Source organism: Buteo buteo, chromosome 5 (assembly GCF_964188355.1).
Source record: "Buteo buteo chromosome 5, bButBut1.hap1.1, whole genome shotgun sequence".
NCBI classification, from domain to species: domain Eukaryota; kingdom Metazoa; phylum Chordata; class Aves; order Accipitriformes; family Accipitridae; genus Buteo; species Buteo buteo.
Window position 1 is genome coordinate 26,346,922 of NC_134175.1, and position 22,875 is coordinate 26,369,796.

At 40.3% G+C, this 22,875-nt stretch overlaps 1 protein-coding gene across 15 annotated transcripts in view; it reads left to right on the forward strand.

Moving 5' to 3' along the window:
- The window catches only part of PIKFYVE (phosphoinositide kinase, FYVE-type zinc finger containing), a 74,428-nt gene extending 54,745 nt beyond the window's left edge, over positions 1-19,683 (forward strand). For 6 of the 15 annotated variants that reach the window (XM_075028294.1, XM_075028293.1, XM_075028297.1 and 3 more), the window contains 13 exons: positions 40-175; positions 579-707; positions 1,293-1,388; positions 2,150-2,233; positions 2,724-2,815; positions 3,474-3,638; positions 4,207-4,266; positions 4,709-4,885; positions 5,613-5,716; positions 5,987-6,115; positions 7,455-7,716; positions 9,886-9,960; positions 10,928-19,683. In XM_075028294.1, the coding sequence (XP_074884395.1) occupies positions 40-175; positions 579-707; positions 1,293-1,388; positions 2,150-2,233; positions 2,724-2,815; positions 3,474-3,638; positions 4,207-4,266; positions 4,709-4,885; positions 5,613-5,716; positions 5,987-6,115; positions 7,455-7,716; positions 9,886-9,960; positions 10,928-11,043 (1,625 nt within the window). In that variant the 3' untranslated portion in view covers positions 11,044-19,683. Of the gene's footprint in view, positions 1-39; positions 176-578; positions 708-1,292; positions 1,389-2,149; positions 2,234-2,723; positions 2,816-3,473; positions 3,639-4,206; positions 4,267-4,708; positions 4,886-5,612; positions 5,717-5,957; positions 6,116-7,454; positions 7,717-9,885; positions 9,961-10,927 lie in introns of those variants that run through there. The other 9 variants (XM_075028299.1, XM_075028303.1, XR_012650455.1 and 6 more) reach the window with 8 other exon arrangements.
- The last annotated feature ends 3,192 nt before the right edge of the window (positions 19,684-22,875 follow it).

Genomic DNA, 22,875 nt, shown 5'->3' on the forward strand with positions numbered 1-22,875 from the left:
CAAGTGTACAAGATCTGTGATTTGCAATGCAGACTTAAGTTATCTCTGTTCCAGATGTGTTTGATGGACACTCACTGGGATCTACAGACAGCCAAGTGAAGGAGAAGTCTACTATGAAAGCTATTTTGGCTAATTTTTTGCCTGGAAACAACTATAACCCCATTCCATTTCCCTTGTAAGTACTGCATAATATATATGATATACAAAATTAGCAGCCTGATCAAATTTCAGAGCTGTGCATGCTTCCTTTACTCGGTATATAATTTAAGTCATCATTTGGGTTTGCCTCTGAATAAGCTGTAGAACTTCTTCAAGGCAAGAAGTTTTCTGTGTCCCTTCTAGGTATTTGTAGGTTACCTGCTTTTCTTATTAATGGTCCACCCTTGTGCATATACATTATCAATTTCTTCTCCTCCTAGCAGGCATGCCTCTCAGAACGCTTGTGGGAGCAGAAGGTGTGTGGTGGGGAAGGGGGAGAAAGGTGCCTTGTAACTTCATTGCTGCACGGAGGGAGCAGAAATGTTCTTCCTTAGCGAAGACTTACTAAAGCTACATGCCTGTCTTGTTTTTACTTCCAGACCTCTTCCAAGGGTTGGACTCAAATTGACATTGTCTGGGTGTAGGTCAGGTTCAATGGCTACTGCATGTGCCCTCAAGTACCCCTCCCATATGAAAATGGGCAGGCTGGAAAGTCTTTCAGCTACTTGGTCTGCGTGCTTTGTAGTGTTTCTCGTTTGATGTGAGCCTAACATTTGGCAGCCTGAGTTTAACTTCTGAATCCTACCCCCAGGGTAGTAGTAGAGGCCATGGGCTATTGAGGTAAAAGTTAATAATTGGACCCTACAGATAAGAAAATCTTACAGAAACCCAGGAGGCTTTTGGGAATTTTCTGTGCTAAACTGCTTGTTCAGAAAAGAGTCCAGGTTTGTCCCCTGACTTCACTCTGCAGGTCATGCTGCAGGACAGTCAAAACAAACTCAGGCGGGTTTTGGTGCCATTAGAAACAGTGGCTGCTAAAGAGAAATAGACTCTAACTTGGAGCTGGTCTTCTGATATAAGCAGCTTGCTTGAAGTGCTGATTGCCTTAACATATTAGCATTTAGATTTAACCATATAGCTATGAATGTGTCTATTGGGAGTGGCTGATCTGGGGAGCTTTGGTTCCATGCTGAGACTTGCAGCTTGTGCCTGGGAGTGCAGTGATGAGATCTGGGTTTTGACCAAAACTTCACCTTTTCTTTCCACAAACTTTTATGATCTACTAACAGTGTCCCTATGTTGTTTTCATCTAGTGACCCAGATAAGCACTACCTAATGTATGAGCATGAACGTGTACCTATTGCAGTCTGTGAGAAAGAACCAAGCTCCATCATAGCTTTTGCTCTCAGGTACTGGTGTGATTTTGCTGTTCGTCTGACACATGTTGTACTTTTGCAGCTTTTCTGTGCAAGGAATATTCAAATCCTAATGGTAGGGAACAAGCATGACAGAATTTCTTCACTCGGCTCTGTTGGGAGTTTCTGGCAGAGCTGAAGTTCTCTCCTTTTACTGTTGAGATATGGAACATAGTTTTTCTGACTTGCAACTGGATTTTTGGCTTTTCATGCTGAACTCTAGTGCACAAAAAAGAATTAATTTTGTACTGTTACCTGTAATGTGAAATTGTTAGAGAAAGGAGTGCAACTAAATTTTGCTCAGCTCTCTAGCCTGGAGGAAGTGCAACTGAGCTAGGGAACAGCAGTTAGGCATTCATACTGCAGTCTGTCCCTTGCCCTACCTTCAGTTGTAGCAGCTCTTCCTATTACTCAGCTCTCCAAACCAGCTGCTTCAGTAAATTTGGGGGATTTGCGTGTCACAAGGCAGCAGACTTTTAAAGAAGCATGTTCCTAAATTGTGGGAGAGGGAGAAGCAAGGGGGGATTTTTCCTGCAGTATGATTTAGAGCAGCTTCTGTTCTAAGGGAACTAAGTTCTAATTGTAAGAAAAAATGAAGGAGAGGCTTTTAAACTGTGGGTTTTTGTGTCCTGTGGTTGTCTCTGAGCTGAATCTTTGGGCTGGTGTTACAAAGTCTAAGTCTCTCAGAGAACAGCTGACTCTTCTCTTTTTTTTTTTTTTTTTTTTTTTTATTTTTATTTTCCTTTCCCCTTCAGTTGCAAGGAGTACAGAAATGCCCTGGATGAGTTGTCCAAAGCATCTCTGAAGAACAGTTCTGAAGAAGGACTGCAGCCGAACAGGTTACATGCAGGAACTACAGTACTTAGAGCAAAGGCACAGTGATTATAGTGAATAAGCCAAAACTAGGACAGGGAAGGACCCCCAAAATATGCCTCTGTTAGTATCTCTGCTTTCTAATGGAATCTGACATATTCCACGTAACCAACACATACTTGCAGTATCTGAGTTTCCACTTTGTTGGGGACTGTGCTGGTTCTATCACCTGATCCCTTGACTGCGTGCATGGTAGGGTTTACTGTGCTTGCTTACCTTTCCGGTGGTGATGAATGGAACTGTTGCTATGGAGCCCTGAGAGGTTTTTCTCAGGGATGTGGAGGAGGACAACTTTGGAGAGTCCCATGCCATTACAGCTTTAACCTGTATCCTCTTCCCTTAGCAGTACTTAGTGTTAGGCATGGAAGAGAAATAAACGTACAGGAGTAAAGCAATAGTGTCTCAGGTGGCAGTATTTGTTGGGCTCATGACTTTTTATTTCCTTTCTCCTTTCAGCACGTCAGACAGCAAACCAAAGAGCAGTAGCCCTGTCCGCCTGCCTGAGGCTAACATGGGTCCTTCAAATCGCAATGCAGAGTCAGAACAGCGTAAGACCATTTTGCCAAGACCATATCCATGATGCTGATCTCAGCTCAGACTTGAGTCCACTTAGTCTGGGTTCTAGGTCTTGTGAAAGTTAAGTTAGAACAAAGTAAATGCATTCTGAGTTGAAATTGTGACTAATCTTAGAGTTGACTTGATGTAGAACATGGCAGGGGGTAGTGGTGTGAGTTTGTTTTTTTGAAGTCTGTGCCCATGATGGCTTTCTCTGATTCTTATGAGATCAGAGCATCATTCCCTGATTGAATACGTTATGATGTAGTAGACCATGGGTTGTTCTTGAGTCTAGCCTGTTCAGTGGGGTATGATGTCCATGATATGTTCTGATCTCTTTTGGTACTGTCTTCTTTAAAAAGATGGCGATTAAATTATTTTGAAATGGAGAAGTGAGGTTCTTACTATGTTAAAGACACTCACACTTGGTCTGTGTTTTCAAATGAGTCAGCATTCCAGAATGCTACTCAGAACACTAAGTCAGCTAACCTGATGGACCTTGGTTGCCTGAAGAATAGAAAATGAATTACAGTTGAATGACATCATTCCTCCAGTTAGAACAGTCAATGGAGAATGCTTGTATGAGTCATGCTTTTATTAAACTGCTTGTAGAAATGCCAAGGCCAATTTCTTTATTCCTTTTTACTGTAGCAAAGAAACCATCTGGTGTTTTGTCTTTCTTCCGTGGCACGGGAGGGAAGAGCCCAGACCTGTCTTCCCAGAAGAAAGAGACCTTACGTGGTGCTGACAGTGCCTACTACCAGGTTGGACAGATGGGCAAAGAGGGAGCAGAAAACCAAGGAGCAGAGCCTCAAGGTACAAGACTGTTGAGTCCATCTTCTGTCTTGGACTGTTTCTTCTCCCAGACCTTATTCATATTTGTAAGGCCCAGAATGCACTCCTGCTTATACTTTTTCAACAGTCCGAGATTACTCAACATGCATTGAAAGTGAATGATTTGAGCATCAGGTGTAGGCTTCTCCTAAAGACATTGCTTTGCTATATGAGAAGGGAAATAGGGTCTTTCAAACCTTGGTAATTATAGGTATGTTAAGTGGTCTGGGCTCGAATGCCTTTGGATTTAGTTGACTCTAGTTAAGTAGCCCAGTCTCTCTTCTTCACTTCCTGTTTAACTTTCATTGTTTCAGCTCATGGAAAACAAATGAAGAGAAAGAGAAAGCTTGTACTTGTGTGTCTCATGAACAGCAGCGCCCTTCTAGCATACATATTATATCATACAATTATAGCTGTATCTCTAATTCCCTATGTATAGTTCCCTCTGAAAAAAGAAAATATTTTTCTTGTGAGTTTACAAGTAGTATCTTAATGGCTTTCTCAGTAACAGTAATGAACAACCCTAACTGAAGTCCCTTTATGCCTTCAGATGATGTAGATGGAGGAGATGGACAGAAGAAACAGTTGGTGAATCCCCATGTGGAACTCCGTGAGTAGTTGTAAATTATAACTTGAAGTCTTAGCTGACAGACTGTGTTCTTCATGAAAATGTAATGGAAATCTTGAAGTTAATAATTACTTTTTCTTTGTATGGGGCAGGAAGGAAAAACAAATCAAGACTAGAGCAATGCAATTTTTACTTACTGTAATCAATCTCTGTTGCAAAAATACCCCATAAAATTTTTTTTTTTAAATTTATCTTTTGTCTGGACACATTCCCATGATGCATACTGTGAGCTAACCTAAAGGGGGTTGACTTTCTTCTAAGTTTTACCTTTAAATCCTATTGGTTTAAACTTCCAAAGTACAATAGGCCTGAGAGAGGGATGTTTAGCACAATAATACTCTTCTAGACATCACTAAAATCTCTTGTCATCTGAGGTAGTCAGTTAGTATTGCATGCTGTTATTGAGGAAGACCTTTCTTTGCAGAGTTTTCAGATGCGAATGCCAAGTTCTACTGCCGGATTTATTATGCTGGCGAGTTTCACAAGATGCGTGAAGTGATACTGGGGAGCAGTGAAGAGGACTTCATCCGATCCCTCTCTCACTCTATGCCTTGGCAAGCACGAGGTGGCAAATCTGGGGCTGCGTTCTATGTGACTGAGGGTAAATGCAGCTCTTTTCTCCCATCGTAATTAGAGGGTGTTATTTGGGGATGGTGGTGGTTAGTGTGGTGTTTAATCCCCGATTACCTCTAGAGGGTTGCTGACTGTGAAGTGGCCACTCAGAATATAAAGTTAAGCGGATTGTTCCGGGGTCTTCAATATGAGATTGTTTTGTCTCTTTGTATGTGCAGAACAAAATGCAATTCTCTTTTTCAGTAGTAGCAGCTAGGGAGGCCAGTTGAGCAGAAGAGTTGTACTGCCTTAGGCAGACTTCAGAAAACAAACTTCAGTATGATTCAAGGAACACTGGTTATTAAAGACACAGTGTTTCTTATAATCCCACATGCTATAGATGGTTTATAGGATTTTTTTTTTAAACTGTGGCCACTTCTAGGCCCCTACTTAAAACAAGTTTTGAATGGAAGGGTCTGTAGGCTGTTTCTGTTGTCTGTATAAGAAGCCCATGTAGCTGAGATAAATCTAACTTAGGCAGTCTCTTCTCCCTGATTTGCTAGAATGCTGAAATCCAGAAAGGCTGAAATTCTGAATTTCGGAATTTCAGAAATAAAAGTTTTTTTACAAATGAACATATGTAGCTAAGGATTTAAGAAAATTGTAGTCCTTTAATTTTCCATACTACTTCAGCTGTGCGACAGTCCTAAAGAACTTGCAAAGAATACATCACTTACTGTATGTAACCCTGTTGCCTTTGTCTGATATTAAAACAGATGATAGATTCATCTTGAAGCAGATGCCTCGTCTGGAAGTTCAGTCATTCCTTGACTTTGCTCCACACTACTTCACTTATATCATTAATGCAGTTCAGCAGAAGGTATTTAAAAAACAAAGTGCCTTTTGTTTTAGGCAGTGTTCTATATTTTACAGACTAATGGCAGTTTCCATTAACCCCTTTCATTAAGTAAAAGAAAATGTTGGTGGGTATGAGCTGTACTAATAATATGTTTTTAAGATCAAAAGTGGGAATTTTGCTAGAGCTTCTAAGCTGTAATACACAGACAGAACAGTGGTGCCTCTAGTACTTCAGTATTTGTTTGCTGTTTGCTTGTACACAGAGATCTTACCCATGTCTTCTCTTCGTCAGAAGCCCACAGCACTGGCCAAAATCCTTGGCGTATATCGAATTGGATACAAGAACTCTCAAAACAACACTGAAAAGAAGCTGGATCTGCTTGTCATGGAAAACCTTTTCTATGGCAGGAAAATGGCTCAGGTAAGAGCCAAGCATTCCGTTCCCTTGCAGTGCAGTTCTGAGTGGGAGCAAGAGCAGGGTTACTAGTAGCCATCTAGATAACTTTTAACTTTGCATGTGCTGTCTATATGTGGCACTGGTCAAAGATGACAGTTTGTGCCTGTTCCCTTGTTATGTGATCCTTGGTAACTTGATGCCTATATTGGCTAGTTCAGATAGCTGTAGTGCAGCCTTCAGTTTTTAGAAGTCTTATTTGTCCCTGCATCTCTGGTGTCTGAGAGAAACCATTGCCAACCTAATTAGGAAAATGTGAAACCTTTTTGCAAAGCTTTTAGAAGAACTAACTGGGATTACAGACTAATTTGTTTAGAAGGACACCCTCACTGATGGAGATGGTGAGCTGGTGTGTAGTGTGTGTGGGAGACTAATAATGTTTTGAATCCTCTGTTCTCTCACTGAACCACTTCATGTGTGGGACAAGATTTTGAGTTCAGTCTTGCTCTTAATAAAGGAAAAGCAACCTTTATGAGGCAGTAGAATGAAGACCTTAAAATTACTGGGGGAAAATTCTCTTCAAATACAGAGTTGATGTTAAAAAGGAAGTTCAAACAAACAACGCTTCTAAAACTAGATAGTATCAGTTTTTTCCACCTTCCCTCCCAGTGCCTGACCTCAGACAGGGGATGTTTGTGGGAGGAAGTGAACTGAGGGAATTTTAGATAGGTGTAAAGGATGTTGTGGGTTTTCTTTTTGTTTGTCTGTTTTTTAAATCATGAGGGTGATCAGGCACTAGAACAGAGACCCAAAGGGACTGTGGACTCTATCCCTGAAGTTAGTCAAATCTTGACTGGCCAAGGCTTGAACAACCTTCTCTAACAGGACCTGCTTCAAGCAGGGCATTGGACTGGAGACCTCCAGAGATCCTTTCCAACCTGATGAAGGTCTGTCTCTTGCCTTGCCAAAAGATGTTAAATGGTGCTTCATGCAAGTCCCACCTCCCTCTTCTGTGGCTTTATTTTTGTCAGCATTTGAGTCTGTAGAAGCTGGCTGAAAAACTGAATTTACCCATACGATATAAAAATTGGGACACTTTTCCCTTAAATTAGGCTAAATAATAATGAAATAGCTTGCCTAAAACTTGTGAATTGAGGTGGCAGAGCCTTCATGTAGGCTTACATGCTACTCTCCACTCAGGAAACTTTAATTTTTGTAGTATAAAAATGTTTTTTGTTAACTCCCTCCTGTGGAGAAGGGAAGAGTGGCCATGCCATGCTGCCTTTTCAAACACTGCAGTTAGGTATGATGAAGTCTTTAACCTTGCAGAACAATGGAACAAAGTAGTGCTGTTCTCCATTTGCAGGTTTTTGACCTGAAGGGCTCCCTCAGGAATAGAAATGTTAAAACAGACACAGGCAAGGAAAGCTGTGATGTAGTCCTTCTGGATGAGAACCTTCTGAAGATGGTCCGGGACAATCCTTTGTACATCCGTTCCCATTGCAAGGCTGTGCTGAGAGCTTCCATACACAGTGATTCCCAGTTCCTCTCCAGCCACCTCATCATTGACTATTCCCTGCTGGTGGGTCGTGATGATACCAACAATGAACTGGTTGTTGGGATCATTGGTAGGTTGTCTTTTGTATTTTCTTGCTTTCAGCTGGTGAAACTGCTTTCTTCTGGTTTAGGTGTTTATAGTACTCTTAGAACTGTACCACCATCACAGAGATGTGTGTCAGGAAAGCTTGTCTTCTCCCTGATGGAATACCACCCTCACCTCTCATGGGTATTCAAAGTGGAGTTAGGAATTCTTCTCACCAGTTCTTGTATGGGCTTGTGTTGGCATTTGCATTACTAAGAATATATGCAGGAGGCCTCACAGGTAGTGAAAAAGCAGTCAAGTTGGTATTTAACCTACACATTGGGTTGAAGTAAGGAATGTTATTTGTATTCTTTTATGTGTTTAAAGTTCAGTTCAGTAATGTTTACATAGCTATTTAAATTTTAACTTTTGTGGAGGGGATCTGAGGAGAAACAATATTGGTAGGGATGGAAGAGCAAAGTTAAATGTCACAGGATCACTTGTGATCATGTAGTCTGACCTGGATAATATGGGTGGCAATGCAGTAATTAACCTTGCCGCATCCTCTGACTTGTGACTGGAAAGTAGAGCCTCCTCTTTAGACAGGCAAACTTGTATTGTGCAAAGGACTTGGAGATGAAGCCATTTTGCAGGATGTGGAAGTGACTCTTGGAAATGAGATTCTCTTTAAACCTAGCTCAGAAATGCTTCCAGATGAGACCTCAAGCCAGGAGGTCTGGATTACTCTTTTTCTGATAAAGCTTGAAAGCCATTCCTGTAACACTTCTAGTTGAGAATTAAGTCCCAGCTACAATAAACTGCAAGCTGTTACTACTTTCTAGTTTTGTAGACTCTCGAGTATTTGGGTAAATGAGATGAGACTCTGCTTCTTCTGTATGTGTGGCTTTTTGCTGTCCTATGGAAAGTCTTACCTGATTAAAGAGTGTATTTGATATGATGTTTAAAGCTGACAGTTCCTTCACTGTGGCAAGAACAGCTGCTCATGATCAGAAAGAGCTTGTTTAAGACAAATATCTTCAAGAAGAGAGAACATGCCTGCTGTATCAGGCTATTACAATGTTCCCTAAGTGATACCTTGAGAACTTACAAAGTACTTAAGCTAAATTTGTGGCAGGGGTGGAACTAAAAATGATTAGTTTGGACTGAGTTTGAATCTGAGGTCAGAATCTCTACCTATTTTAGATCCTAATGTGATATGGGAAGCAAGTAAGCTATGTCTGTGAGGAGCTGTGAAGACTATTTTATTAGTAGGCCCTGTTGTGAGGAGCTTTGGGCCTTGGGGCATGAAGTGACAGTAGTTAGTGCACAAACTGATGATATCAGTACCAAAGCATTTGAAGGGAGTGTTTTCAAAGAGTATTCAGATAAATGGATAAGTCTTAAGATTGGCAGGTCTGGATGAGTTTTGTGTAAAGCACAGCTGAGGTGAAATTTGGATAATTATGGTGGCCTTTTGTAAATCTAGAAACAGTAAATTCAAATTTGTATAATTACAGTTGCAGTCAAATGTTAGGAGATAATGATACCCAGTAATGAAAAGCTTAACTTACTGCAGCTTTAGCTTTGCAGACCAAAATGTTCGTGTGGTTGTAATGACTGAACATGCTTTCTCTGAAAGGGACTTGGAAATAATTCTGAAGCCTTCTCCTTGCAGCCCCCTCTTCCAGTCAGGGTCACTGGTGGTGTCTTATCATGAAGTGAAAAGTGTTTGCTTTCTGTTACCAAACCTCTAGGTAGCTGCAATGATGAGGAATACTACTGGCTTAAATGGATAGGTGTCCAAGTCTTGATGCTGCTACCTGTTGCAGTAAAGTAGTGGGAGCTGTCACAGCAAAGTGGGGCTTCTTGATACGTTTCTGGGATGAGGATCAGCTAAGTAACTCTTGTAAATGAGCCCTTGAAACTCTAACATGGATACAGGCAGACGTGCCTGGGCAGTCTGTTTTTGCAGAGGCAGGAAGAGTTCATTGTGATCTTGCTGGGCTTTTGAGATATCATATTCACCCTACTCAAATATAATCAATACTCTGGAAAGTGAGGCAACTGGTAGGGGGAATGCTGGAATTCTTCTGGTGATGGAAGCCTACTGCTTTCTTGCCTTTTTTGAGGGGAAATAGATACATTTTAGAACAGCATTATTTGGGTTATAGCAGATATGACATGCTTGTGTGCTTTTTTTTTTTAATTGCAATAGACTATATTCGCACTTTTACCTGGGACAAAAAGCTTGAAATGGTGGTGAAGTCAACTGGCATCTTGGGAGGACAAGGTAAGTCCAGAATGAAAGCAAAACTTTTGATCAAGTTTCCTTGTCACCTGGAAGCTTCCAATTAACTCTGCTAATAAAGCCACAACTTCTCCACCATGCAGATTTGTAACATGAGATTAGGTTGCCCAGAACAGGGCAACAGGGGAAGGAATAACAAGTTTCAGAAAAATTAATACATAGATCTGCCTCCATGAGTGACCCTTTAAGTACTATAATTCCTGGGAATGGGGTGAGGGTCATCTACTTTTCAGACTGTTCTTTTCTGTTTCTTAGTTACCAGCTACTCACATGCAAACTTAGTCATCCATAGCAAAAACCCTTGCCGACTCATTTCAGAAGATGTTTTCTGAGTCCAGAAAGTCAGATATGCTCTGAGCTGTTAGTGTGGAGGAATCCTCGTCAAGCAATTGACTACTGCCCATATTTTGAGGAGCGGATGTGTTCCCTTTGTGGAAGCGAGTAGAGTACCTTTTGTGCAGCATTGCCTAGTGTTGGCCACATGTTAATAGGAGGGCTAGAAAGAGAAGGGAAGGGGAACACTTCATCTACCGCTCCGCAGGTGTCTGGAGAAGATAAGAGCATGTCCACGGAGTGAAATTCTTTATGGAAAAAATTTGCATCTCTGCTGGATGGAGTACCTAAAAGACCTATAAACAGGAGAAGAGGGAAAAAAAACCCAAACTGATCAGGGCTGATGTAAAAAGTCTAGATGGTTCCTCCAAGTTCAAGTATTTCAATTCAGTGTTAGGAGTCCAGACCTTGATCTGCCTTCTCTCCTAAATGTTTAGAATAAAAATTAAAAAAAAAAAAAAGTAGCCGATAATGCCTGTTGGTTCCAGGACCCTTCCATGTACAGTATGCCTTCATGATTATGCTGTCTGGTATTGTAATCTCATGTCATCTGTCTGTACTGCAGTATGCTCTTTAGCCCATTTCTAACTGTTCTTTACTCTTACACACACATTAGGTAAGATGCCAACTGTGGTCTCTCCAGAACTGTACCGGACCAGGTTTTGTGAAGCTATGGACAAATATTTCCTGATGGTGCCAGACCATTGGACAGGACTGGGCCTGAATTGCTAAGCTAAAGCCCATATTGGGAAAGCACAAGAGGACAATGACATTACAGTCCACTCTCTTCCTGTGGTCTGTCCAACAGTAAGCAAGAGGATTGCAGTTCCATGTCTACACTGACCGTGTGCATCATGCTGTGAAGTGTTGCACTTTAATCCTCGTCTTGGAGGCTGATAAGTGAACCAGCCTCACTAAGTATCTATGCTGTAAGGTACCACTGAACAGCATTCATAAGAGACATTCCCTCTTGTCAGTAGGGAAGGTGATGCTATCTCTGTGTAGGAGCACTGAAACAGATGCTATCCAGTTCATGATGTTGTAGAAGTACATGATCTCTCAAGTCTTGCACTGCCTAAGTGGTGTTGAATACAACCAACTCATGTTTCTGTAGTGGATACATGGTACTGCAAATGTGAAATAAACCCCCCTCTGTGTGGGTGGGTGGGTGAGAGAAGAATTAAATTAATTCCTGAGTTCTGCTATTGCTGTCAGTGGTCTGTAGTTGACCTGTTTAGGATCCGTGAATAACTTGTTCTGCTTATGCTCTGTAACTTCAATTTTTCCTGGGTTCTGTAAACATGGGTTTTTTTGGTTTTGTTTTTGTTTTTTTAAGGACAGCTTCACAGCTGTAATGCCATATCACTACATCTTTTAAGTTATATTACTGCAGTACAACTCTGTCTTTATCTGTCATAACTTCATTTTAGCTGAATCCCATATAAATGGGTTGTCAGTCATCAGCATACTGCAAAACCCAAAACATATCCCTTCAATCCTAAACAGTACCTTAATCTAAATGTTGCCCAAATCCCTGAAAACAGGTAACTAAAAAATATACCCTTTAATTTAACAAGACTTGATTAATTACAGTTATGAAGCTGATTAACCCTTTCCTTAGCAGAAGGCACTAAGTTGCTAGACAAAATGAAGCATACTGCCTTAGAGTGACAACTTTCTCCTTAATGAAACCATCATTCCTGGCAGATCATTTCAAATCCATTTCAGTTCCCCAGGACTTTCAAACAATGCATTTACCTCATGGTGAAACTTTGCTGGGAGAATATTTTTCTTGCGTGTATGACATACTGATGAGAATGAGCATCCAGATCTCATCACACTGTGCAGTCCCAATGGAAAAACTGTTTCTTCAGCAGTATTAGATTTTTTTTTTCCACCACTGAGATGAATGTAGTCATGTTTTTCTGTAAAAAGAAAAAACTGAACTAACAGGTATCTTGTATGATGGACAAGATGTGCAGAGATGTGTGAATCTCTATGTTATGACAATAAGCACTTCTTTCCATTTTTATTAATTTTTACCTGGTTTTGTAGGTGATGAGTTTACTTTTTAGCTTCGTTATAACATAGGCCAGTAGATAAGAGTTTTTTATGAGTTTGAGAGGCAAGAATACTGTTCTTTGACTTCCAATCTCTGATGGAAGGATTTCAAATGAACATGGAGTCTGGGAGCTCTTTATGACCACTCGCTCATTCTGACCAGTTGCCTGGTAATACCATCTTCACTGTAACTATGGATTGAAATTTGCATTTTGGTCACTCCTCTTGTGTTCAGTATTTTCTTCTGCAGCAGATGGTGGTGACTCTGTTCAGGAGCAACAGCTGGGCAGTACTGAGAATGGAAAATGGCAGCAGTGAGATTTGAGCTGTTGGCTCCAAAAACAACCAGTGCAGCTCAGGTCTGAGCTTCCAGGAGGCAACAGTCATTTGTGTTGGAAGAAGTCTTCCCCACCCTACTGCAAAGCCCTGCTGGAGAATAAGCAAAAATGCTGACCTTGAAGCAGCAGAAATGAAAGTATTCTCACTTCCTCTGCACAATGTAATAATTGTTTCTGGGGGTGCAGCACGGAAGGCTGCAGTGATGCATGCTGTGGAAAGATGACGCAGTACTTCTTGTTTCCTCTGGCCCAGAATCCCTTTGGTCCAACACAGTGCATCAGGTACAGCTGACCACCTCTGGGACACATCTTGTCTCTTGTGTTAAAATGTAGGATGACTGGCTGTTTGGGGGGCCTTGTGTAATGAGGAACCAACCAGTCCATCATCTCAATGCTACTCTCACTTCTGTGACTTTTACTTTCTGTCTTGGCTCATTGATGTGAAAGACCATGCCATGCAGCCTGAATATGTTCCAGTCTTGGTTAAAGTTTACAGGTATTCTTCCTCCTTCGCCTCTTGTAGTTTACAGGGAGAAAACTTGATTTGCCTGCCTAGCTAAGGTAACCCAACAGCAGCTGGCTATGTTATCTTCCACCTTTTGTCAGTATGTGGATTGGTTGTTGAAGCATGAATATGGGCAGTGTCATGGCATCTGCACTAGGCTAATGTAGAGCTGTCATGTGCTAGCCCTGTCCTGTCACCAGTAACCTTACTCCAGTGATGTGTGGCTGCTCTATACTGCTTGTCTTCCAGAGTCTCAAGCAGCTGGCTTTAAAGCAACACAGTCATCTGACTAGCTAATGTTCCCCTGTACATGACAGCATGAGGCCCTCAGCACTGTAGAAGTAAGAGAACCTTCCACTGGCCAGCTGTTTTACAGGCTGTGAACACAGAGCCCAAACATGTGAATTGTGACCTTCTTGGGCTGATGCTATAGCAGTTGGAGGGGTTTGCAGGAGTGATCTTGAGCTGGCATCAACAGCTAACTTTGGGTCAGGATGTGGCTGATAGACTAGTCCTGACCAGACTGGAGTAAATGGCAAACTACTAGTCATGGGTAACACAGTAGCTGCAGTATCAACTGGAATTGGGACATCTTTGGGTGCCCTGTGACATAAAGTTGTAAGCATTTCTAGTTCAAATCCCAGCAGTTGAAGAGATCTCCTCAAATGTTCCCCTTTCAGAGTAAGAATTGTCCTGGCCTTTCACTTGCTACAAAGCTGACTTTCTCAAAAGGAGAGTAGTACTTCATGCAGAAGAGATCTTTGAGAGCTCCTTGTGGGGCTGTGTTAGGTTTGTGTCCCTGCAGCATGCCTAAGGATGTCCTAGGGGAACAGTCTGGGGATTCTATGATTATATGAGCCCTTTGATTAGAGGGGTTTTTTTATTTCTTTATAACATGTTTAGCATGTATGTGTGTAAGCAAATCCCAGTTGCAAACATGAAGACTGCATTTCTTCAGAGCTACACTAGCTCTTTTTCTTCTGTTGTTTTGATCTGAGGCCTTGTGACAAATGTCTAAATCTTGTCCCAGTCAGAAGCAATGACTTGCTTTGAGTCATCGTGTAGACAGCAGAATGCCTTGTAGTGGCCCAGCGATGTATTCTGTCCCCCAAAAGCACATGAGGGACTTGTGCTGGTTAAGTAGATCTGCTGGGCTCGGGGGGAGTTACCTGTGGAGTGGACTCTCCCCTGTGAGAATGACTAAAACCAAATGAATCATTCACTAGCAGGTGGCCAGACCAATCATTATTCAGAGCACTTAATGTACCATAATGTATGTATTTCTAATTTACCTTGGTTCAGCTGTATTTTATAAAATTGATGTACTAAACTATTTGAGAATAACTGCCTTGACTACTTGGAGAATCTAAATGTAATGTATATAGGTATAAATAAAGTGACTAAAATATACTTGAGTCTATTCCATGTGGTGGAACAGTTAGGTCTCATAGCATCCCATTTTCTTGATCAGAGGCTAAGCCACCTGCTCTGCAGCAATTGCTCTGTTGGAAGTTGCCAGCTTTGTGTGCAGTGTAAGCATGCCTATTACGTCTCTATACCTTGCAGCTTGTCTCTTCTAATGGAGCAGGACCTCTGGGCAGCTCTCCAGGTCAGTGGCAGCAGAATGTGCAAATAACCTTTCATGCACTTCTCCCACCTTCTCCCCAGCTGCTTTTCAACACACAGTGCTGTATGAGACAGGGAGCCAATTTAGTCCAGCAGATGGTGGTGTTGCTGTGGCACAATTCTTGCAAGAGGTAGAACACATTAGTCAGGAAAAATCTCCAGGTATTTACATAGTCTTCTCTTAAGTGGACTAGATAAAGAAAAAATCCAAGGAGGTCTGAAGATTAATGGCATATCTTGATTGCTTTGTATTAACCTGGTATATAGTAACCTCCTCTCTTAAAGCTAAAAATGATGTGTGATTAGTTTTGGGAAAGTGACTTGTTGGTCCCTGGAATTCAAAATTCAAAATGTAAAACTTAAGGATTTTACCTGTGTTATGTGCCATCACTACTTTTGCCAGTGGAGTTTGAGGTTTTTATCTGTTGCAGTATGAAACTGCATCAGAACCTGTCCTAACATAGGGGTGTGAGCAAGGCAAAAAGTAGGATACTCAGTTTGGGGCAGTGCTGCCTTATGCTGGTGTAAGGTTGAGTGGTGGGACTTGTGGGCCTTCTAGCATGATGTTGAAAAGCACAAATGCAGGGTTATCAGAACAATGTTCCTCTAATACTTGGAAGTGGGACTGCCAACACCTAGTAAAGGACAAGAGTTTGTGCTCTAAGTAAAACTTCTTTTGGTTGGTGCTGAAGTCATCAGTATTAGAAAATTAAATGGTAATTACATGTGTTTTCCATTGATGTAACTGATGGTATGAGAGATTGGTCAACTTCCCCACTACCACCTTGATTTAGACAATACTACTATTTAAAAAAAAGTTGGGATTCACCATCTTAGTCTATGCTGTAATGTCTCAATTTGAGTCCTATGGTGTCCTAATGTGAAGATATATAAGCAACAAAGAGTACTTCCGTTTTAATGTGGAGGTTTTAAGTCAGTGCAGATACAGAGTAACTTTGCACAAGAATTGGGAAAAGCTAGGCCATCCCTTGTTTCTTCCTGTTTTCAGGACACAGAACTGCAAATCTGGCACACAAGAGATTCAAGATCCAGCTGTGCTAGACACTGATACTAGCCTAGTATTACTACTAAGGTACTAAAGTAATAACAAAACAGGAATCTATGTTCTCCAAGCTCCTGCTGTGGAGCCTTGGTTTGTTATCAAATCTGTAAGAAACAAGAAGAAGCAAGAAGAAAACCACTTCATTTTTCAGTGAGAGGAGGTTTGTCTGTATCTAAATGTGTGCCTGGAGGCAGAGCCTGCTTCTCAAAAGATGAAGGATGACAGAAACGGGTAAGAAGAGTGGGTTAGGGGCTTGTTTGGTAATCTAGCAGAGTCGGAATGAGCCCCAATGTGTGCACCTTGTTATAATGCCTTGTTCTCCAGCCCCTGCTGCCTTGTGGCATGAAGGTCCTACACCAAGTGATGCGTGTGAGGGTAGAAAGCAATGCTTGGTTTGAATGATAAAAACCAACACTGAAATATCCCTGGTTATGAGTTATTATCACCCTACATATTGAGTCTAAGCTTTGCAAAGCTCCAAGCAAGCTAGTTTCTTACACATCATAAAGCCAGTGTTCTTGTTTCCAAAAAGGCACAAGGTTGTTATCGTAGAAAACCATGTTTGTTCACATGGCTTGTGCCAGTTACAGAGGCTGTTTCTCAGTTTAACTCCTGCAGTAGCTTGCAATAATACATGAAAGCAGAGTTGTTAGCAGTTAGCCAACTCCTTATTCCTTCTGCATTTTTTCCTTACATGAGATCCTTTCCTGCTGGTCTGTGTCATTTGTGGAGCTGCTTTCATTGCACCTCCTTTTCTGTGATTATAGGTAGCTTCTCTATTGGAGGCCTTGCTTGTAGATCTCTGTAGGTGAACTTGTGTTATCAGGATTAGCCGACATAAGGTCCCTGGTCCTAATCTGAAGGCTCTTTCTAAGCCCAGTCTGAAGGCTACCTAACTAGGCCTTAGTCCTTGCAGCCTTAGCAAGCTGTTTTCTGACCCCTTCCAGTTGTTTACAGCTATATGAAGTAAACAAGTTCTGGAAATGGGAGAAATGTGCGAGGTATGCAGGAGCTGTGGTGTGAGGAGTCCTGAGGAGAAAGAATAGAGCTTTGGTAGTGAAAGGCCCATTGCAGTCAATACTTTTAGGATGGTAGAACTGGCTGCACATGTAAATATGTAAGATGAGTTGTAAAATCTTATTGCCATCCTGAAGGAGAGATGTCTAGGCTCAGTAATTATAGCCTCACTTTGGAAGTACTGATGATGACTTGTGTGGGGAGAACAGCAAGCATGTAAAAAAGCAAGCATGTCAGTAGAAGAATGTGAGAAGAGTATAAAAGCTGATTTATGCTAAGTATCATATTGGAAAGTTATTCTTACAGAATGGTGTGTTTTGGCTGCCAGAAACAGAAGAATCCTGCCTTCAGCTCTGAGGATTTTGTGGTGCTTCCTCTATGAAGCTGACAAAGAGAAGGTGGGAGAAAGAGGCACAAACCAACACTGCTGAAGTTAAAAAGAAAACCAAGAACACCCAAAACAGGTAAGAGTGTGCTTGTAGCTGAAGTAGTAAATTACTGAGAAATACTCCTTACTGTTCCCTAGAAGTGTTTGGCCTTTGGATACCTGCACATGATCCTGGAATTGCAGTCTTGAGTGAAGTTTCATGGACTTTGTCTTCAAAACCAGAACTTCATGTATTACAAGGTTCCATGTGTTGTTATTTCTGCTTGGTATAGAGACAAAATAATTGAAAAGTTTACTGCAGTTAGGAAGCTCTTTTCACTGAAAAAGTAGGTGTGGGGAAAAACCCACTGATTACTGTATAGTTACAGCAGCAGGTTATAGATTGTTTTGTTTTGCTTGTAAAATGTAAGCTGTTTGAGGACGTGCAGGAGACCAGCTCCTAAATCATCACTGCCAACTGCTGGAAATCCAGTTTTCCAATTCATCTAGTGCAAAGGCTGGCTATGTGTTTGCTTAAATTATCTCTCAGGATATAAAAATTGTAAGAGAAATAATGATCTTAGTAGCAGTTCATTGTTTTCTGGGTGTCTAAATGTGCTCTGAATCTACCTCTGAAAAGGTGGAGGACTGAAGTCCCATAATAGCTGAATATGTACTTCAGTGAGGACAGGTATCTTTTCTGTTAATATCTATGGTGAGTAAAAACACAATGGCTGTATCCTGCTCCTTGTTAAAGAAAGGCTGTTTTTACTAAGGGTCCGGGGCCTGTGAAATTTGTTTCCCAGTTTCCATCCAAAATAGCAAGAATGGAGCAGTGATCTTGGTATGTCTGCACAAAACCATTGTACACATTTTTTTTGTGATATTAACAAAGTATTCTTTTTCTTTACATTTTCTACAGTGAAAATAATTTTTTAATTCTACATTATCTGCTAGTTAGATATATTTCTATAGTAATGTGTTTATATAGATGTAATCCATAGTAAATATTCTATAGTAAATTATGGTTGAATATAGTATAGTATTTGAACAGTGATTACTCCCACTATAGCAACATCAGAATTCATGATTACTGTAACTCTTATTTATTTGCTTTGTTTTGGGGGAAACCCCCCTACTTTCTTCTAATATTTCTCATCAGTATTTGGCTAGAGCTGTCTTGTGTGCTTGAGGTTGTCTGTCAAAACAGCAGACAGCTCTGTGTTCCTATCTCAGAGCTCTCTTGCTTTCATTGGCAATAGCAACTCTGCCCATTCTTGAATAACACACCAAGCCTAGTAGCCCTAAAAAACAAATTAATGATTAAATATTTTCATATCCAGTTTCTGTAGGCACCCTTATTTATATGCACAGAATATACAGCAAATGAAGGCATATATTAAGGATTGAATCAAAGGCAATTCAATGACTGAAGCTGTTTTTAGTGAAGGTATCTCCAGAAAAAAATTAGGCAGTTTAACTGTTTGTTGCTTTTGACTCAGCCCTGCTTCTCTGTTGAAAGGTAACCACTGAGTGGTTGCCAGTGTCCGATGCAGCTGAGGAGCCAGCACCTACTCACTTCTAGAGTCCCTGCCAACCTTTGCAGAAACAGAAGGCTGGGATCCCTGACCTGGTGCACTGCTCCAATATGGATCCCTGAGAGGGAACACTTACACAGTACTGTTTAAACCTCAGAGCAAGCGCTGAACTGATGTAGTAATGCCAACCTGTGTTAAAGATGCAAAGACAATCAGTGATCAAAATACCGATGTCCATGTTGAATTCTGTAACAGGTATTAAAATTACTAATACTAATTTACACCAGTATCATTTGTTAGTGTACTTAGTGGCTTCTGAAGCTTTTCAGGTTAGGACAAACTGAGCAGTTAAAATTTGGTTGTTTTCCAGGCCCAAAATGATTGGGGAAGTAGGAGACCTGCTTGTACTCAGTGACTGATCTGGAGGTAATTCTAACTTTAAGGGCATGTATGCTGTAATTTAAGATGAAATTTAAGATGAACCTGGCCTACAGTTTGCTGTCATATGATGTTTCATGTTTTTGTCTCACTGTCATATTACACAAGGAATTGTGCACTGAGATGCTCTGTTGTAAAATAAAGTGTTTACATGTTTATGCACACGGTGTTTTTCTTCTGCACAGATGGGGAAAAATTTTTTTTCCTATGCACTCAGATGTTGAAGTATAACATCTGATGGCCCACACTGGTATTCACAAGAACAGAGCTCTTCTACTTTTCTGCAAATACAAAAGCAATGAAAAAATATTTCTGAGGAAGGCCAATAAATGTTTTGTTTAAGAAAAATTTGTTCTGTAAGCTGAGTGAAATTGCTGCCATTGTCCTTATTTTACCAGGAAAAAAAAGTGGAGTCCTGATTTCAGAATCAAATCTGCATCTCTCACTTGTCCAAAATTTTAAAAGCATTTTGTTAAATACCTACATATATGTTGCAGTATTTATTTAGTTTTAGCCTGTTATATCACTGTGCTCTACTAATTATTGTGCAACAAGATAACATTTGGAAGTAAAAGTTGTGCAGAATACCTATGGTTAAGACTCTTCCCTGCTATCAAAGATTGCTCTTTTCTGCTATATTTAATATGATGTCCCTTTATTCTCGCTAAGCAAATATGGGTGTGAAGTCCTGTAGGAATCTGGTCTTTTCAGTATACTGCCCATGCATACTTAATGTACTGTAGCTTAGCCCTTAGCCCTCAAACACCTTGAGAACAGAAAGGTGAAAAAGTGACAAAGTGCCTACCTGTCTTAGCTGAACTGAGTGCAGCTGGGCATGTAATGCCACATCCTGCAGGGAGTTACCACATCTTGTGTGATGTCTTAAGCACAAAGACCTATGTTATTACAGCTGTAACTCCCTGCGTGCGCCTTATTCTAACTGCAGTGACTGTGGAACAGGGGTACACTACAGCTGCAGCTGCACTAAAGTGTGCTCGTTCTAAAAAAGAACAATGCAGAATAGGAAGTACTGTCAGAACAACTGGTACTTCTTGGCTATAGTGGCTGGCCAGGCATACAGGTACTTCTTGCATGCTGTTCCAGCCTCAAACCTGAACAGAAAAATTGTGCACTATAAACACAGTTCACTCACTCTAGTATATAATTGGAATAATGAAGTCATTCAAGATGTAATGATCCAGTGATCAGAGGTCACATAACAAAGTAAGTGAACATAATTACTGAAAAGAGAGCATTGAATTAGAGTTGCAGAGAGAGGATGGGAATATAGTAATTTTTTTTCTATGTTACTTACATAGGATATTTTTCTAATGCAGCCTTTGCAAAAAAGACACACATAGTATCCTGGACGTGGGCTTCTGTTACTGAACTAGCTGAGATCTTCTGACATAAAAGTAGACTAGCTACCTGATGAAAAAAGTTGTATATCTAGGACAGCACAACTGGGATTGCTTAATGTACACATATGCGCATAACAAGAGGAAGAAAATGTTTTCTTTTTCTACCAGGATTATAAAGACTATCTGAAACACATACTATAGGGAGAAAGTTATTTTCTGGAAACTCCAGGTCAGCTGTATGAATTTCTAATGGTTGAAAGGATCTGTAATCAATTCTGGTTAAAGTGTGTTCTTGTTAACATGTCTGGTACTTGACAAGGATGGAAAAGAAAAGAATAAGGTCATTCTTTATGTGGCTCCACGGTAGCATATAATATGCAGAAATTATATCTACTTCTTCATGTAAGTTTGAGCTGCCTTATGGAAAAACAATATTCTGCTTGCTGTCCCTTAAGCCCTAGAAAGCAGAGAATCTCTTCAAGGCAGTATTTCTCATTCCAGCTCAGTTGTATAGTAAGAATTCACCAGAACTCACTTGTTTTTACTGTGTATCATATTCTAAAAAACCCCAACCCCTACTTATTTCAGCTCTTGAGTGTTTTTTGAAACATTGACATTTAAATAAGGTAGACATTTTCTTACAAGATGTGTTGGCTTGTGATGAATACATGCTAAATGTTAACAGACATGACTCTTGTAGCCTTAGTCAAGAAATAGTCTGTGGAATACACTGATCATATACATTCATTTACGAAACATTCTTCTTTATGTCCAACTAACTGTAATTTCTGTTGGCAGCTAGTAACACACAGTCAGTCTATTAGGGCTTAGAAAACTAGCAGTACAAGGATGATTCTGTTTAATGTTGGGGCTAAGTACGTAATATCATGTTGATGATTTACCTTTAGCTGTTTATTATTCAAAGTGTGGTGGCTTACATATAGATGGAAGAAAAAATTAGTAATGAATTCTAGCATAGGGAGAAGACCAAGGCTGAAAGTATTTGGACTTGGAATGCCACTGTTTTCAGATGCAAAGTCTCAGTAAATGAAATAAGTTCTTTTTGTACATTCCTGTTGAAAACTTTTAATATGAAAACATTTTAAGTCTTTTTATAAACTGATGAAAATGTATGGAATTTCCACAACTAATTAAACCTTAAGCATGCCCGTGAATGGAAAAAATCAAACTTGCCAAGTTTAATAAAAACATAATCTTTCCAACTGCAGACCATATAAAATCAACATGTTGCTTGAAACTTTTGCTATATTTTCTCTATTCTGTTTTTATGCTTTTTAGCAGCAGTAGAAGCTAAAGGAGCCAAATGTGTCTTAGGAACTTTGTTGTTTTAGTATAAGGCATGATATTTAATCAGCTCAGTGATACTAAACAGCCATAGAAGTCCTTCTTTTAATTAAAGCAAAATGGGATGCAAAAGATAAATTTAAAAGCCATTGGGCCTCTGTATGTACTATGCCACCTATTGTACAGCATACATGTATTTTGTGTTTTATTGTGTGTTGCTCTTTCTTTATGCATGTGTAGTTACACCAGAAAGAAAAGGTACAAGGCCGGCCTCATGGTCTGCTGATTGTAATTTGAGAAATGTGGCAAGGCTGCCAAAGTTTACTTAATACCCTGGAAAGTTCTAAGCGACAGAGGCTCTAGAGAGTTCTTGTGCCCTGCTTTGACTTGATGAGAGGTTTTGTGGCATTCAGTCAAAACCCACAGGTCATCACACTTGTCCACTGAGTTGAACAGTCACACTAGAGAGTGGTGCTAGGAAAGGAGTGAAGAATAAGGGTTAATAAACACTATCTACAAGGTAGATACAGGGAGAAGTGGAACAGTCTTGGTCATATGATGACAATAAAATTGAAATTTACTCTCAGGAGGAGAGAGGGGGACTAAGGAATGATAGAACATTATTTACAATCGAAGCATTCATTTGTGTACTGTTTTGGATTCATCTTCCACTTGGTTTATTGCTTGAATATGTGAATTTGAAGGTTTTTATTTTAAATTATGAAATGAACTTTAAGTATCAAAACAGTTACTTAAATATGACTATAACTTGTTTTGAACTGTTTGGCATTGGGGTTGGGGAAGTATATTCCAAAATATTTGTTGACCAGCACAATTGTTCATTGCATTTAGAGAAGATTTTTGATTATTCTGGGTGGTCTTTGTGGTTTAGTGGTGGGGTTCATTTGTTTTATAATTTGATTTCTGAAGAATGAGGCAATGCTG